General features: G+C 44.6%; 1 protein-coding gene across 1 annotated transcript in view; it reads left to right on the top strand.

Moving 5' to 3' along the window:
* LOC141055972 (uncharacterized) overlaps positions 1–8,586 on the top strand; it is a 69,100-nt gene extending 60,514 nt beyond the window's left edge. Inside the window, exons 10-15 of the mRNA XM_073552664.1 lie at positions 2,382–2,532; positions 2,662–2,841; positions 2,925–3,048; positions 3,132–3,226; positions 3,430–3,520; positions 6,149–8,586. Coding sequence (XP_073408765.1) covers positions 2,382–2,532; positions 2,662–2,841; positions 2,925–3,048; positions 3,132–3,226; positions 3,430–3,520; positions 6,149–7,764 — 2,257 coding nt within the window. The 3' untranslated portion in view covers positions 7,765–8,586. The remainder of the gene's footprint in view (positions 1–2,381; positions 2,533–2,661; positions 2,842–2,924; positions 3,049–3,131; positions 3,227–3,429; positions 3,521–6,148) is intronic.
* The last annotated feature ends 9,249 nt before the right edge of the window (positions 8,587–17,835 follow it).

The following is a 17,835-nucleotide window of genomic DNA, read 5'->3' as shown; positions in this document are numbered from 1 at the left end:
ATGTATTTCAATAAATTTTGTTACGTCGGCAATATATCAACTCTCTGGACATTTACTCCGTGTGTTTATATAGGATTTGTTTGCCCTTGGAGTGTCCTTTTCTATTTAGTGAGTCCGTTGCTAAGGTATTTGACCTGATTATGATTATTGGTATGTATCAGTGGTTTCTGTTTTCACCATGTCACATGGTGCAGGATCATGGGGCAGGATGGAGCCATAGGTTTCATGTGGCTCCATTATGCCGCCCAAACATTTTACGGCTTGCCGCTTTCAATAGAAATATTAATAAAAATACTTTATCCTTATCTGGCTGCGCTCCAGCAGTGATGTTCCCTCCAGCCATTTCAACCGCGTACTCACCGGCTAATGACAATGACGTCATACGTCGGCAACGTGTGTGCTAACGTCAGCTGCCAGACTCCTATTCGCTGGTGGCTTTTAGCTATTGCCGTGTGGGCCTGCATGGCAATAGAGTTTAACTTAACCTGCCTCTCAGACGCAGGTTCAGTTACTGCACCAGCAGAATCATGCTGCTGGGGGCCGGTGAGCAGAAGAGAGGGGGTCTGGTGCCGGCCCCTTCTGTTGATCGGGCCCTATACGACAGTCAGGGCAGTAATGCACTGATGGCGGTCCTGCACTAGATAATAAATACTAACTTAACCCAATTTTTGATACCGTACAGTGACATTTTCTTGGGTCCCTCACACAGTATAATGTTCTCACAGTACCTCCATCCCTAATTTTTTGGGAATGTTTTTCATGTAATATAAGGAAGCCTACAAGAAAATTATACAAAAATTAATATCCGGAGAAAAAAATCATTGTACATGGAGACATTGGCATCATATAACTCCTGTCTTGTTCTTACAAAAAAGCTTTTATTAAAGCTTCAAACGTCTGTGTGTGAATCAGACATGAGATCTAACGTGACAGAAGATTGCAGTGCGGGGAAGACAGGAAACATTCATATAGACGGTTTGTAATGAGACGAGAATTAGCGTTATGGAAGATGAGTCTATGAGAAACGTATTCAGCTGCCGACTCTGAGGAAGAAACTGCTTGTTGTCTGTGGCCTAAAATATATACCCTATATACTCATTTATAAGCTTAGTTTTTCAGCCCCTTTTTTGGGTTGAAAAAGATCCCCCTCGGCTTGTAGACAAGTCACGGTCTCAGTGTGAAGGTCCCCGAGAAGGGAACATGTCGTGCCCCCCATACAGCTCCTGACAAGTCCTGGGGTGGCATCGGGGGACAAGTGCCGGTGTGCTGAGCATGCTGGGACACCGGCGCGTTATGGGGGCCAGGTGTCAGTGTCGCCGCTGGCTCAGGCTCTCGGCATTTGCTATATTCACCTGTCCCCTTTCCACCGCCGCGCCCCGCTGTCTTCCGCATTCTCTGGCTGTGACGTTCTGGTCAGAGGGCGCGGTGACATGTTTAGTGTGCGCCCTCTGCCTGAACAGACACTGCAGAGACCCAGAAGACACAGCAGCGCGCGGCGTTGGAACTGGGACAGGTGAATATTGCAAGTGTCGGGGGCCTAAGCCAGCGGCGACAACCGCACCTGGCCCCCATAGCGCACCGGTGTCCCCACCTGCTCAGGAAACCGGCATCTGGCCCCCAGCTACGAGAGGTGAGTAATATGCCTTTTTTTGCTGCAGCAGCGGCATTATGTGGTATATGGGCATCTTATGGACCCCATCATGAACTTTAAGAAGCATATTGTATGGGGCATATTTTGTATGTAGCATGTTATGGGGCCAATAATCATCTTTATGGGGCATAGTTTGTATGGAGCATCTTGTGGGGCCAATAATCAACTTTATGCAGCATTATATTGGGCATATTTTGTATGGAGCATTTTATGGGGCCCATAATCAACTTTATGGAGCATTATATGGGGCATATTTTGTATGGAGCATCTGCTGCATTTCCCACCCTAGGCTTATACTCGAATCAATAAGTTTTCCCAGTTTTTTTAGGTAACTTTAGGTGCCTCGGCCTATACTTGGGTTGGCTTATACTCGAGTATATACAGTAGATTTTATTATTAGATGTCAGGGAAAACAGAAAATGTTGTAAAATATTAAAAATACCATTGCTGCTTGGGTCCCCGCCAGTCTCTGTATTTTCTGGTCAATCCTAACGAACTTGTGATTCCTTCAACTAAGCAGTTGCTGAAGCAATGAGTAACATATCCAGTGATTGGGAGCACGGCAGAAATGACTTAGTCAGCAATTCAACTTGTGTTCCAGTCCATACAAGACTAAAGAATACAACATTTACACGTTCTGTCTTCTGATGTGTTTCCCCTTATTATCTCGAGTAATTTAATTATTACAGAGGATTTTTATGATGTTACATCGGCTCATCTTCTCATTCAGGTCTCTACGATATTGGGTCTTCTCAGTGTTGATCTACTATATTAAGAGAATTTTTCTGAATTACCTGTCAAGGATGGATATGGACAGGGACAAGATGGTGGAGAGGATATTACACCTCACTCTAGAGATCCTCTTCCGGCTTACTGGAGAGGTGAGAGATTCTGATGAAGTCACATTTCATCATACTTATCTATGGGAATAACAGATGGACAGAACTGGAGAGGTGAGGACTCTGGAAATGTCTGTAGTGAGATTTATTAATGTGTCTCTCCATAACCAGGATTACACAGTAGTGAAGAAGACCTCTAGTGAGCGCTGTGAGGACCCTGTGTCTGAGGGATGGGGAGGACCCCTGAGCCCAATCATGGGGCCTCCACCTCACCCCCTGATACATGAGGACATCAATGACCAGAAGATCCTAGAACTCACTTACAAGATGATTGAGCTGCTGACTGGAGAGGTGACACTGCTGGGAATGCTGGGACATTATACAGTAATGTTATGAAGGGATCTGGGGGATGACGGTATCATTGTATGTGTCAGGTTCCTGTAAGGTGCCAGGATGTCACTGTCTATTTCTCCATGGAGGAGTGGGAGTATCTAGAAGGACACAAAGATCTGTACAAGGACGTCATGATGGAGGTTCCCCATTCCCTCGTATCACCGGGTAATAGACAGGACTAACTACACATGGCCTATAATTATCTGTATGTAAAGAATGAATTCAGTCCCTGTATGTATTTCCTCCAGATCTATCCAGTAAGAGAACAACAGAGAGATGTCCCCGTCTTCTTCTTCCACAGGACTGTAAACAAGAAGATCCCAATGTTCCTCAGGATCATCAGGTAGATGGAGAGAAGATGTCATGAGATCTCCCCTATGATGTGTAGATGGCTGTGAAGGTCTTGTGCTCAGTCTTGTTTTATCCACCAGTATTATATGTTTTATACTTGTGTAATGAGAATGGTGGAGACGGCAGGATTAGAGCTGATCATACAGTAGATGTGACTTCATCATCTGTCTGTGACTTTTACAATATTTGTTTCAGGGTGAAGATCTGACCCATATTAATACTACAGAGACATGTGTGAGTTATGATGAGCGGTGTAAAGAGGAGATTATCACATATGACTACCCAGGTGAGTAATAACCACTAAATGCAGAGAAGGTCACAGATTCCTCTCAGTCACCGGCTGTGGCTGCTTTATCGGTGATGTAGTCCGGCCGTATCACAATTGTATGATCACCATTTTGCCTCTAAACCACAACATTCTCCTCCATCTGGAAATATTGAAATTACTTTGTGAAATTGTGTAAACTAAGAAGCCAAATGACAGTGTACGTAAAATGTGCTGACAAGTTAGAAAATCACTTGAAGAAAAATGTTATAATGGGCCTGTAATAGAAAGTGGAGGGTAATGATGCTGTTGGCTTCCTAGATCCCTGATATCTTATTGGATGAATCTCCCTTCTCTCCCTTCTGTGCTGATGAATGTGCTCATATGGTCCCTACAAGACTAGGTCCAGTCTTTTTGGCCAAACTTCACTTTTATGATCGACAACATTAAATGAGCAGTGAGGCCAAGTGTGAATTTCTGTACAATAACAACAGAGTTTCCCTTTATCCTGAGTCTGAATTTTCAATTTCTTTTAAAACTGACTAACTCCAAACAGGATCACGATAAACCAAAAAAGAGAACATTACACCTGTCCCATGATATATCTCTAAGCTGTGCGTGGCTGATGGCTGTAATATACATTTATTCACAACTGCAGGAGATGTGTTGGCATGGCTCCAGCCCTGGTTTCATGGATTCACTACTCGTCATAAGTTCCATTATGTTTTCAATCATAAGGAATTCAGGTTACTACACAATCTCTCCTGGAATGGGGGGCACTAATACTTTCTCTACTCTTATCTTTGACTATCTCATATTTCTTCTTGAAACTCATCTGACAGAAAATATTGGTCCTTACGATAGTTTAGATTGCCAAGAATCAACAAGCCCCATAGTGTAATTACTCCAGAGAGGTTTCACCACTAGTTACTCATTTTTTACTGATGAAGATTGTTGTTTGATCATTTCAGTAGATATGTTATTGTCTATAGTTACAGTTGTTGACTACAGTAGTTAGTTCCCAAAATACTCTGATAACCAGTTCCCGCAGCCAGTTTTGTGTTCCTAATCAGGGCCCATTTTTCAAATCTGATATGTGTCATTTTATGTGGTGATAATTTTAGAATTCTTCACAAAATATAATCCCCAATTTTTTCACTTTCACAAAGTTGAATAGCAAACAGATGGACCTTACAAATTATTTTTCAACTTCTCTTGAATCCTAAAATAGGGAAAGAGTGGCATTTAGCTATTTGAATGCAGATCTTACAAGAATAGTTTTCAGATGTAATGTATTGGGAGCAGTGTTTGTGACGACCTGGCAGCTGAAAAGATGGCCACCACAAACAGGCTTGGCGCTATCTACTCCATTTTCCTGATCCCAGGGATTGTCTTTCTCATCACCTTTAACCCCTCTACATGGATCTGGACTTACATAGAGACCCCCTAGGCTTGGGCCACAGTGTTGCCTGCTGTTTGGTGGTGTGAGATGGGAAGAACAATAGTTAGGTAGCCGGGTCAGAACCAGGAGGGCAGAGAAAACACAGAATCAAAAAATATAAGTGTAGTCAGCAAACAGGCTAGGGTCACAACAGGAAACAAATACACAAGCCGTGAGCTGAGCATAGAGGAGTGAACCAGAGGAGAGCAAGGCTGTATCTGGCAGCTTCCTTCAGTATGCTTCAAACTTTAGTAGAATATGGTGATTTCCAGTTGGCTGAATCAGGGAGCAGATTACATCAGCTGGACAGCACACACACCCATACTGCCAGACTGGATGGTACTACTGGTCCCAGGCACCCTAATTTTAGTGGCTGGAACGAGCCTGCATCATCCAGAGCTTCTGGTTCCAACATCTACTCCATTACCTGCGCCACCTGCCATATGAATAAGGACACGCCTGGTGACAGAAGCAGATGTGGTAGAAGCAGATCCCAGAAGAGATGTGACACATCATCTGCAGAAGCCATAATATGGCAAAATGCAGGAAACCAGAGTAGTAGCTATTTTTGATTCCACAGGCACTTTCTGAAAATTAGCACACAGTGGATGTGGGAGAAAAATTTTTTTAAATATGCCATTTGATTACCCAACACAGTGCCCAGATTATGCTCAAGGAGACACACATACACCATACATTAAGGGGGCTCTTCTCACTATAGTAATGTTAAAAACATGGATGCTAAATATGCTAAATGTGGTTTGGGCACACCGCAAGGCTCAGAAGCAAGGGAGAAATGTCACTTTGGGAGAGTGATTATTGGTTTATAGAAGCCATGTTGCTTTTCAAGAGCCTTTGAGATTCTATTAATGTGGAAACCTCTGTTCTTCCACTGACAGATGATGGACCTGTGTGGGGACTTGTTTTATTGTGAGATGAATAGAAGTTTTTGTGGATATTATGTTCATCTACATAATGTTTCTTTGTGGCTTTTTATTCCATATTTGGGAGGCGGAATGAGCAAACAGTTGAACCCCACACTCCACTGGTTCATCCTATGAGATTTTCTATTAGACAGTGAACTGTCATTGTCTTGGTGAAGAATTCAATATTTTTACATATCTTGCCATTTTTACAGACAGTTTAAGTAGAAATGTTAAATGACATTCAAAGATATTTTATTAAAAATTAATTGGCTTTCTTGGCAGATGACTGTACCAAGAGATCAGAGGGACAGCTGACATCTTCAATTTTTAAATCTGATGATCTTGAGATCCCACAGGATACAATTGAAGTGAATGCCATTACTTCAGATATAAAATCATCCCTTCAGAGCAAAGATCTGTCATCTGATCCTATGAAGCAGGTCCTGTCTTCTGATTCATTAGCGACAACTAAGGAAAATCGGAGTCACAAAATAAGCATTAAAAACGGAAATAATCCTAAATCAAAGAAGCCATTTTCATGTTCAGAATATGGAAACCGTTTTCCCATCGAAAAGTCTTTTCTCAAACATCCAAACATTCACACAGTGGAGAAAAGATTTTCTTGTTCCAAGTGTGGGAAATGTTTTAAGCAGAAATCATATCTTGTTAGACACCAGAGAACTCACACAGGGGAGAAGCCATTTTCATGTTCAGAATGTGGGAAATGTTTTTTATGGAAATCTTTTCTTATTAGTCACCAAAGAAGTCACACAGGGGAGAAGCCTTTTTGCTGTTCAGACTGTGGGAAATGTTTTAACCATAAATGGATTCTTGTTGTACACCAAAGAATCCACACAGGGGAGAAGCCTTTTTCATGTTCTGAATGTGGGAAATGTTTTATACAGAAATCAGATTTGGTTAAGCACCAGATAGCTCACACAGGGGAAAAGCCTTTCTCATGTTCAGAATGTAAGAAATGTTTTATACAGAAATCAGATTTGATTAAGCACCAGAGAACTCACACGGGGGAGAAGCCTTTTTCATGCTCAGAATGTGGGAAATGTTTTATACAGAAATCAGATTTGGCTAAGCACCAAAGAACTCACACAGGGGAGAAGCCTTTTTCATGCTTAGAATGTGGAAAATGTTTTTATGAGAAATCAAGTTTGGTTAAGCACCAGAGAACTCACACAGGGGAGAAACCTTTTTCATGTTCAGAATGTGAGAAGTGTTTTATACAGAAATCAGATTTGGTTAAGCACCAGAGAACTCACACAGGGGAGAAGCTTTTTTCATGTTCAGAATGTGGGAAATGTTTTATACAGAAATCAGATTTGGTTAAGCACCAGATAACTCATACAGGGGAGAAGCCTTTTTCATGTTCGGAATGTGGGAAATGTTTTAACAGGAAATCAAATTTGGTTAAGCACCAGAGAACTCATACAGGGGAGAAGCCTTTTTCATGTTCAGAATGTATGAAATGTTTTAATGAGAAATCAGATTTGGATAGGCACCAGAGAACCCACACAGGGGAGAAGCCTTTTTCATGTTCAGAATGTGGAAAATGTTTTTTATGGAAATCTTTTCTTGTTAGTCACCAAAGAAGTCACACAGGGGAGCAGCCTTTTTGCTGTTCAGAATGTGGGAAATGTTTTAACCAGAAATGCATTCTTGCTGTACACCAAAGAACCCACACAGGGGAGAAGCCTTTTTCATGTTCGGAATGTGTGAAATGTTTTAATCGGAAATCAAATTTGGTTAAGCACCAAAGAACTCATACAGGGGAGAAGCCTTTTTCATGTTCAGAATGTATGAAATGTTTCAATCAGAAATCAGATATGGATAGGCACCAGAGAACCCACACAGGGGAGAAGCTTTTTCATGGTCAGAATGTATGAAATGTTTTAATCAGAAATCAGATTTGGATAGGCACCAGAGAACCCACACAGGGAAGAAGTCTTTTTCCTGTCCAAAATGTGGGAAATATTTTAAACAGAAATGCAGACTTGTTTTACACCAAAGAACCGACACAGGGAAGAAGCCTTTTTATGTTCAGAATGTAGCAATTGTTTTAATAATAATTTGCTTTTTGTTGGCTTCTAGAGAACTCATACAGGGGAGAAGCCTTTTTCATGTTCGGAAGGTGGGAAGTGTTTTACACTAAAATTCTTTAACATCAGAGAAGTCACAAAGGGGATAAACGTTTTTCATATTCAGAATGTTGTTAATGTTTTAGCTACAAATTGTATTTCTTTAAGAGGTTGTCTATTACTAGGACAACCCTTTGTCATTTCTCATGTTTGGCCTATTAAAAAAAAAACCAAAAAACATTCATACTCATTTCCCGTGCCGGCACCGTTCAGGTGGTCTTGGCACTCACGTTCCCGAGGCTCATGTGAGGTTGTTACATAACAGAACCCCTGTGCCCAATCAGCACTGGCTTCACTGTCCCCTACTTCAGATGTATTGAGCATCAATAGGAAGCCAGGGCTGCGGCTGCTCTCTGACTTACTCTTATCGTTCGATATGTCCAAAGGTGGAGACGGTGAACTGAGTTTGAAAACATACTTGCTTTCAAATCGCGTTTGGTATTCTATTAGTCTTTTCCCTATGTTCTCTATGATCCTTCAATACATTTTTCCTACATGTTTCAACCAAAAAAGAAAAACGACTTTGACTATATTTTAACTTTGAAAAAATAAAGAATTCATCATTTTAAACGTCTTGACATTCTGGAGTAGAAGCTGGATAAATCTTTTCCTTTCCAGTGAGAAGGAATTGTCCAATTAATGGACATCCTCTTTAAACATCAAAAATCCCACACAGACAGAAACCATTGTCATGCCTAGTGTCATTATCTCAGTGCGGGTTGGACCCGCATGCTTGGGGTTAATGTCTGGAACCAGTGCTGATGACCTGCACTTCTGGGGTTAAATGTTATGATCCCAGTGCAGGCTCTTACCTGCACACCTGGGGCTTATTATTGTGGCCTCTCCTTGGTTCTGGGAAAGCTTTTTATAGCCTCAGGAAGCTCCATTCCCCATCAGTTTTATCCTTGGCAGAGTGTGTTGACCCCTGAGTGTGTTTGTGCTGTGTTCTTGTTTGCCTGATACTTTGGTTAGGACTCGGTCTGTTCTCTGGATACTGCTTGCTGGATTCTGCTTGGTACCTTCTACGTCTGTTTGGCTTTGACCACTGCCTGGCTCCGACTATCCGTTCTGTCTCATCCCTGGTACTTTACTGCTATCTCTGTGTATGAACCCGTTTGTCTGACTTGAGTATACCTGTATAGTGTTCTGCCGATCTCTGGCAGCAGGACGCTAAGCCCCACCCCTTGCAGTCACATGACTACAGCGTCTCCAGGTCCTGTTTGCCTGAGCTGCCCGGCCGTATCGGACCCCGGGCCCGTCTGCAGTGTGAGTGAGTCCCTGCTCAGCGGTGGCTGCACGCCGGCGCTGACAGTACCGTGAGATTATAACTGACCATTAAGTTTTTGGGGTTTTTTTGCAGAGAATCATGACAGTACCCCCTCAACGGGGGGCCTCTGGACCTCGAGACTTGCCCGGGTACCTAGCATGGAAAGCCCGAACCAGGCGAGCCGCATGCATCAACCGGGCCGGCACCCAGGACGTGTCCTCCAGCCCATACCCCTTCCAATAAACCAGGTACTGTACCGACCGCCGTACCAACCTGGAATCTACGATATGACCAATCTCGTATTCCACATGCCCCTCAACCAAAACCGGAGGAGCAGCGGACTCGGACTCTCCCCGGACTGCTTCAAAAGGCTTCAGTAGGGATCTATGGAAGACGTTAGAGGGTGGAAGGCACAGCCTGTACGCCACTGGATAGATTTTCATGAGCTTAATAAGATTACTGTACGGAATATGTACCCCCTTCCGTTGACTCCCGATTTGTGTAACCAACTTTCAGGGGCTAAATGGTTCTCCAAACTGGATCTTCGGGGGGCATATAATTTGATAAGGGTCCGGGAGGGGGATGAATGGAAAATCGCGTTCCTCACGACCGAGGGACTGTTTGAAAATTTAGTCATGCCGTTTGGTCTTACCAATGCCCCCGCCATATTTCAGAATTTCATCAACGTTGTATTCTCGGATCTCATTGGTCATTTTTTTGCTATTTACTTAGACGATATTCTGATATACTCCTCCGACAGTCATTCTCATCTGAAACATGTGCGAACCGTCCTCCAAAGACTGAGGGAAAATCATCTGTTTGCCAAATTGGAGAAATGTGTATTTTTTGTTCAGGAATTGTCTTTTTTGGGATTAATTGTGTCCTGTGAGGGTTTTCGCATGGACCCCAAGAAGGTGCAGGCCATTGCGGATTGGGCGCAACCCCGAGATCTTCAAGGTCTTCAGCGCTTCTTGGGGTTCGCCAATTATTATGGCAAATTTATTCGGGGGTTTTCACAGGTGGTCAAACCACTCACAGATCTAACATGCAAAGGTGCGGATGTGAGAAATTGGTCCTCGCTCGCAAAAGAGGCCTTTGCGACCCTGAAAAAATGCTTTATGTCTGCTCCCGTGTTAATACAGCCGGATCCGTCTAAACCATTTGTTGTGGAAGTGGACGCCTCCGAGGTGGGGGTGGGGGCGGTGTTGTCCCAAGGGCCTGCCACTCTAACCAACCTCAGGCCATGTTCTTTCTTTTCCAGGAAGTTCTCTGCTGCTGAAATAAATTACGACGTAGGCAGTAGAGAGTTTCTTGCAGTCAAATTGGCATTTGAAGAATGCAGGCATGTTTTGGAGGGGGCCAGTCACCCGGTTACTGTGATCACCGATCACAAAAATTTGTCTTACATTGAGTCTGCTAAAAGACTAACGCCCAGACAGGCCCGTTGGTCGCTATTTTTTTCCCGTTTTCAGTTTACTATTACATTTCGTCCAGGGTCTAAGAATGTCAAGGCTGACGCCTTGTCTCGCAGTTTTCAGCCTGTGTCTTCCCCTGAGCCACCGTCCTCCATTCTTCACCCTGGGGTTGTGTTAGCAGGGGTCTCGTCTGAATTGTAACAGGAGATTGAGGGGGCCTAGTCGCTGGCTCCTGCGGCCTAGCCAGGGGGTAAGTTGTTTGTCCCAGAGCAACTTCGCCTTAAACTCTTGCAGGAGTTCCATGAATCCAAGCTGAGTGCTCACCCTGGTATATCACCCACGCGTCTGGCAGTGGCTAGGATCTTTTGGTGGCCTACCCTTAGCTCTGCCATAAAAAAATTAATTTCTGGTTGTGGGGTCTGCGCTCGTTCTAAAAGCTCTCATAGCCGGCCGGCGGGGGAGCTGATGCCCTTGACAGTTCTCGAAAGACCATGGACCCTCTTTTCAATGGATTTTGTTACCAATCTTCCTCCATCCAAGGGTAATACGGTGGTATGGGTAGTGGTGGACAGATTTTCAAAGCAGGCTCATTTTGTACCCCTGTCCGCACTACCTTCAGCTGAGACTTTATCCAGATTGTTTGTGCAGCATGTGATCCGGTTGCATGGGGTACCCCTGAATGTGGTGTCTGATCGTGTTGTGCAGTTTGTGGCTAAGTTTTGGCGTGCTTTCTGCAAAAAATTAGGGATGTCTATGTCCTTTTCGTCTGCATACCATCCTGAGAGCAATGGTCAGACGGAACCCACAAATCAGTCTCTGGAACAGATCCTCAGATGTCTGACTTCTGCTAGACAGAATGACTGGTGTGATACACTGCCTTTGGCTGAATTTGCCTTCAATAGTCGGGTGAGTCAATCCACGGGTATGTCTCCTTTTTTGATTAACTATGGGTTCAGTCCTCATTTTGGTGAGTTTTCTCATCTGGATTCGGGGTGTCCCGGGGCTGAGGTCTCTGTTCAGCGGTTAAGGAATACGTGGGCGGAAGTCCAGTGGAATATATCTAGGTCTCAAGGCAGGTATAAGTTTTTCACGGACAGGAAACGAACACCAGGTCCCACGTTTCAGGTTGGAGAGAAAGTCTGGCTCTCCTTGCGAAACATTAAGTTGAAGATTCCTTCAGCCAAGTTGGGGCGCAAATTCATTGGCCCATACAAGATTGTGGAAAAAATCAATCCAGTAGCGTACAGGCTGTGCCTTCCACCCTCTTTCAAGATCCCTAACGTCTTCCATAGATCCCTACTGAAACCTTTTGAAGCAGTCCGGGGAGAGTCCGAGTCCGCTGCTCCTCCGGTTTTGGTTGAGGGGCATGTGGAATACGAGATTGGTTAATATCGTAGATTCCAGGTTGGTACGGCGGTCGGTACAGTAGCTGGTTCATTGGAAGGGGTATGGGCTGGAGGACACGTCCTGGGTGCCGGCCCGGTTGATGCATGCAGATTGCCTGGTGGTTCGGGCTTTCCATGCTAGGTACCTGGGAAAGCCTGGGGGTCCAGAGGCCCCCTGTTGAGAGGGGGGTACTGTCATGATCTCAGTGCGGGTTGGACCCGCACGCTTGGGGTTAATGTCTGGAACCAGTGCTGATGACCTGCACTTCTGGGGTTAAATGTTATGATCCCAGTGCAGGCTCTTACCTGCACACCTGGGGCTTATTATTGTGGCCTCTCCTTGGTTCTGGGAAAGCTTTTTATAACCTCAGGAAGCCCCAATCCCCGTCAGTTATACTTTCGCCCTTGGCAGAGTGTGTTGACACCTGAGTGTGTTTGTGCTGTGTTCTTGTTTGCCTGATACTTTGGTTATGACTCGATCTGTTCTCTGGATACTGCTTGTTGGATTCTGCGTGGTACCTTCTACGTCTGTTTGGCTTTGACCACTGCCTGGCCCCGACTATCCGTTCTGTCTCATCCCTGGTACTTTACTGCTATCTCTGTGTATGACCCTGTTTGTCTGACTTGAGTATTCCTGTATAGTGTTCTGCCGATCTCTGGCAGCAGGACGCTAAGCCCTGCCCCTTGCAGTCACATGATCGTAGGTCCTTCGCTGCTTGCTAACTACAGTGTCTCCAGGTCCTGTTTGCCTGAGCTGCCCAGCCGTATCAGACCCCGGGCCCCTCTGCAGTGTGGGTGAGTCCCTGCTCAGCGGTGGCTGCACGCCAGCGCTGACAGGACCGTGACACCTAGAGTGTGAAAAATAAATTACTGGAAAATCGTATTTTGTTGACCATCAAAAAGAACTCAGACGGATAGAAATTACATATGTTATTGACAAATTGTTCAAAAACATAAGTCGTATAATTAAATGAGAAAAGGTAATTACTATGGATGAGCGAACGTACTCGGTGATACTTGGATATCACATGAATATCTGGGTGCTTGGAAATACTCGGTGAGCATTAGCTGTTACTCGGACCTGAAGTTCAAATCCCCACTCCACATGTTTGGTGTCTGTTACACAGCCAATAAACATGCAGGGGATTGCCTGCCAGTCACTGTAATGCCATAGCCATCTCGGTAGAGGCATTACTGTGATTGACTGTCCGTATTATATAATCAGTGGTTATTAAAGACCAGGTGCCACCATGCTCTGCACATTGATGCCAGTGCATAGCTTAGGGACAGTTCTTATTGGAAGAAGAGAGTGGTTGTACAGGCCTGTGTGTGCACAGTACAACAAATCAGAGTCCTGTAGTGTTGATACTGGTGCTGAAGCCCAACCATCATATTAACAGTTCTTGTAAGGACTAATCTTGTGCTTTATTGATTGTATCAGATACATTCTACATTAAGCCTAGCGAGGGACAGTTGCATGAGCAGGGAGAGTGGCTGAATACAGTCTCTAGGCAGAGCTTAGTGCTTTACATTGCGTTGCTAAATATATAGCAACGGCAGTTGAGCACGTTCTTTTTTTGGGGGATGAAAAATAGACTATAGTGTTATCCATAGAGTATTACATGCTCTGTGATGCATTTTGGTGGTATATAACACTCCAAATAAGCATTGACAAATTTTTATAAATTTAATTTGTTATCCATACACTTTTACGTGCTTTATGTTACATTATAGTGATATTTAACTCCAAAAAAAACCTTTTTATTTTATCAAAAATAAACATGGTTTACAGAGACCTAGCAGTTAGAAGATTTGTAAGGCATGCGGTAAGAGACAGGGAGATTTAAGTGCTAATAATGGTGCACGCAGACGCCGAGGACATGGGGAAGATGCGACTACACCTGTTGCTGAAGCACAAAAAAAAGCCCATCCACGTCACCTATTTTCCTGTCCCATATTGCAGGAAGATAAAGTAAACCAATACTGCAGCTAGAACAGTGCGATAAGGTGGTCAGTTGGATAGCAGATAATGCTTCCAGCATGCTTGGCAGCACCACCCAGTCTTCCACACTGTCCAGTTTCGCCAACCAATAGTCTGGATCACTTAAACCTCATCCTGATCCTCGTTCCATGTTGGGTCCTAGGAGATAAGTGATCCCACACTAAGACACTCCGAGAACATAATTTCTTGATTGTGGCCTGTCAACCTGCATGTTCCAGGAGGGACAAGAGGATATTCTGTTTAATGATGCTTAAAACTTACCGCACCATATTTTGTCTAAGGAGGAAGGTGATGATGAGGCACAGTTGCTGATTAGTCAGGTTGTTAAGTCACCAAGTCAGGAGGACCAGGGTGAGATGGTGGATGACTAAGTCACTGACCCAAGGTGGTATGCAGAGCAAGATTCACTGATGGGGATGTAGAAGCAGCATGAAAACAGGCAGAAAGAAGCAGTGGGATGACCAGAGAAAGAAGGTGGGCAACTGTTCCGCAGAGTACCGATACTCGTGAATTTCTCCATCAAATATTTAGAAGTTCCCCAGTCTGGGACTTTTATAAAGAGAGTTCTGAGACCTTACCACTAAGAGCCTAACGACCACCAGCGTGATCAAGCACATGTCATCTAAGCACCCAATCCCTGGGTACATGATTGATGCCAGCGGGTGACACCATTGCCTCTTCTGTGCTTCGTGCTTCCCAATCCCCTGTTCACACTGGCGCAGATGTCTTCCGCCCTGCACCTGTCCTTGCACATTATGATGCACCATCATCAGGCAATTTCAAGTTGTCCCAGCAAAGCGTTCAGCCAGATTTGCCAGACTATTCTGGTCAACCTCTGAATATAACAACTAAAAAATGGACATGGATGAGTCATGGGGTTACTGCAACAGACACCGCAGCATCTGATTACTCCTCCTGCACTGAAAATAAGCACTTCACCTTTTTAAATGGTATTAATTTATTTTGGCAGTACAGGGGTTAATCGGCCATGTTGGGAGCTAGCTTATGCTGTATGACTGGGAGGATAGTTGTTTAGTGGTTATATGAGAAGGCGTATAGTGGGTTTATCAGTGACTTGCTTGGGTTTGTAAGTTTCATAATTCCCTTTCCTTCTCCTATTTTTGTTTTTCCCCATCCTCCACTTCCCAGTGCATTCCTCTGTTATATGTGAGTGAATATTTGTATGCCTGGTGTTGTGAGTTCATTTTCCCCTTCACCATTGAGGTCTGATGAACTCCCTCTTCTGGTGAAGGAAGGTAGTGAGGCTGATTACCAAGCACCTGGGTATGATGATGATGACTGGGTGACGGGAATTGCTGACTGGATATAAGGCAGCCGACGCCCTTCTGCCTTGCTGGTGATCTCTCTGAGGGATTCTAAGAGACCAGTCTGATTCCTGCTCCTCAAAAGCTAAGTTTTCTGCACTGATTTTTGCATTTGTGTTTTGTTTTGTTTTGCCTTGTTTTTCTGAATTTCTGCCATTCCCTGCTGGGGTGAGTTGAATTCCTTTTTGCTCTGTCTTCAGAAAATACCTGAGTGCTGATATAGTCTTTTTGAAGCCTAGCGTCTTCAGGGCCTTTTTCCCTATCAGCCTGTTGGCCCTTGTTTTGATAGGGTTTTTGGCGGATTGCAGACAGCAGCTTTCCTATCCTGTCCTATTTAGTTAGCTTGGGCCCCATCATTTGCTCAGCCTATCTTTCTATCTGTGTGAGTGTTTTTTCATCTTCCTTCACAGTCATATGTTGGGGGCTGCCTATTACTTTGGGGTCTGCTCTGGGGCAGTTTAGATTTCCCTTTCTGTCTTTAGGCTATGCAGTTCTCCGGCTGTGATCGAGGGGTCTAGGGCACCGTAGGAACCCTCCACGGCTACTGCTAGTTGTTGTTGATAGGTTCAGGGGTGTGCAATCCGATAGCTGCCAACTTCTCTGGTTTTCTGGACTTGGCTAGTATTTCTGTTTTTGCCTCCTACGGTGACTCATTCATAACAGGCTGGTATTTTCAGCTGCTCTTGTTTGTGTTGCCTTGTTTGTCTGTTTGGTGTACTGCTTTGCACAGCTGCTCTACTCTTCCCTGGGTGGGGGAAGGGTACAGACAGATGGTGGATACAGGAGATAAGGCAAGGTACGTGGCCCTGACATCTTCACCTTCAGAAGTAACCCGGGAATAAGGCTAGCTAAGGCGTCCACTAGTGTTAGAGATAGAGCCCCTGGTCCGGGTCAACCGACAACCGAGTTGTGACATTAGCTCTGACCGAAACTGTTTTTTAAAAAATCCACTATGGATCCTATCACTGCTCTGACCGGGCATCTGCAACAGCTCAGTCTGGATGTGGCAGATTTACAGTGGGGAAAAAAGTATTTAGTCAGCCAACAATTGTGCAAGTTCTCCCACTTAAAAAGATGAGAGAGGTCTGTAAATTACATCATAGGTAGACCACAGCTATGAGACTCAAAATGAGAAAACAAATCCAGAAAATCACCTTGTCTGATTTGGTAAGATTTAATTTGCAAATTATGGTGGGAAATAAGTATTTGGTCATCTAAAAACATGCAAGATTTCTGGCTCTCACAGACTTGTAACTTCTTCTTTAAGAGGCTGCTCTGTCCTTCACTCATTACCTGTTATAATGGCACCTGCTTTAACTTATCAGGTATAAAAGACACCTGTCCACAACCTCAAACAGTCACACTCCTATCTCCACTATGGTGAAGACCAAAGAGCTGTTGAAAGACACTGTCATGATCCCAGTGCAGGTTTTGACCTGCACGTCAGGTGTTAATGTCTTGAGGTCAGTGCAGGCTTTGACCTGCACGCCTGGGGTCAATTATTGTGGCCACTCTTTGGTTCAGGAAGAGTTTCTTATAGCCCTGAGAAACTCCAATCCCCGTCAGTTATACTTTTGCCTTTGGCCGAGTGTATTGACCTCTGTGTGCCTGTTCGTTGTCTTCTAGCTTGCTTATATGGTTCTGATCCGGTTCTGTCCCCCGTTGTGAGTTTGCCTGTTGATTCTGTACTGTATATCTGTTTCTCTGGTTTCTGACTTCTTGGCTACGTCCTGACTATCCGTTCTGTCTAGCCCTTTGGTATTGTCGTGCTATCTCGTGCTTTGACCCCGGCCTGATCTGGTTTATGTCCCTGACTATGCCCCTTGGTAACTTTGTCCCATAGTTACCATTCTAGGAGTTTCCTGCAGCTCCTAGCTCTCTGGAGTTTAGGCCACGCCCCCAGCAGTCACATGCTTCAGGTCCTGCTGGTCTGAAGCACGCACCTTTTCTGCTGCTGCCTCGCTCCCCAGGTATCTCTGAGCACAGCGTGTCTTACTCAGGACATGCGCACTGGCTCAGTGAGTAAGTGCAGTGCGGTGTTCCTGACATTATAACTGACCGTGAACTTTTTTTCTCTCACTACTGCAACATGGACCCAATGCATGCCTTATCTGAGCAGGTGAAATGCTTGACTCAGTCACTGCAGAAGCTAAGTTTGGAACACCAAACTCTGGCCCAGTCCCAACGGCAGATTGCGGACTCGGTTCAGGGGGCGATTTCCGCAGGCTTTCAGCAGGTGGGGAATAGTGATGTCATTTTAGTCCCACCCGAATCCCCGGTTAAGTTACCAGATACGTTTGCTCTTTTTCTCCTTGAGACCTCGTTCCTCTGGGGATGAGAAACAGAGGGTGGGGGTGGTTATGTCTCTGCTTAGGGGGGCCCCACAAGCCTGGGCATTTTCTCTTTCGTCTTCTGCCCCGGAGAG

This window comes from Dendrobates tinctorius, unplaced genomic scaffold, assembly GCF_039654945.1.
Source record: "Dendrobates tinctorius isolate UK_male_01 unplaced genomic scaffold, ASM3965494v1 ptg000192l, whole genome shotgun sequence".
Lineage (NCBI taxonomy): Eukaryota > Metazoa > Chordata > Amphibia > Anura > Dendrobatidae > Dendrobates > Dendrobates tinctorius.
This window is presented reverse-complemented; position numbering and strand designations above follow the sequence as displayed.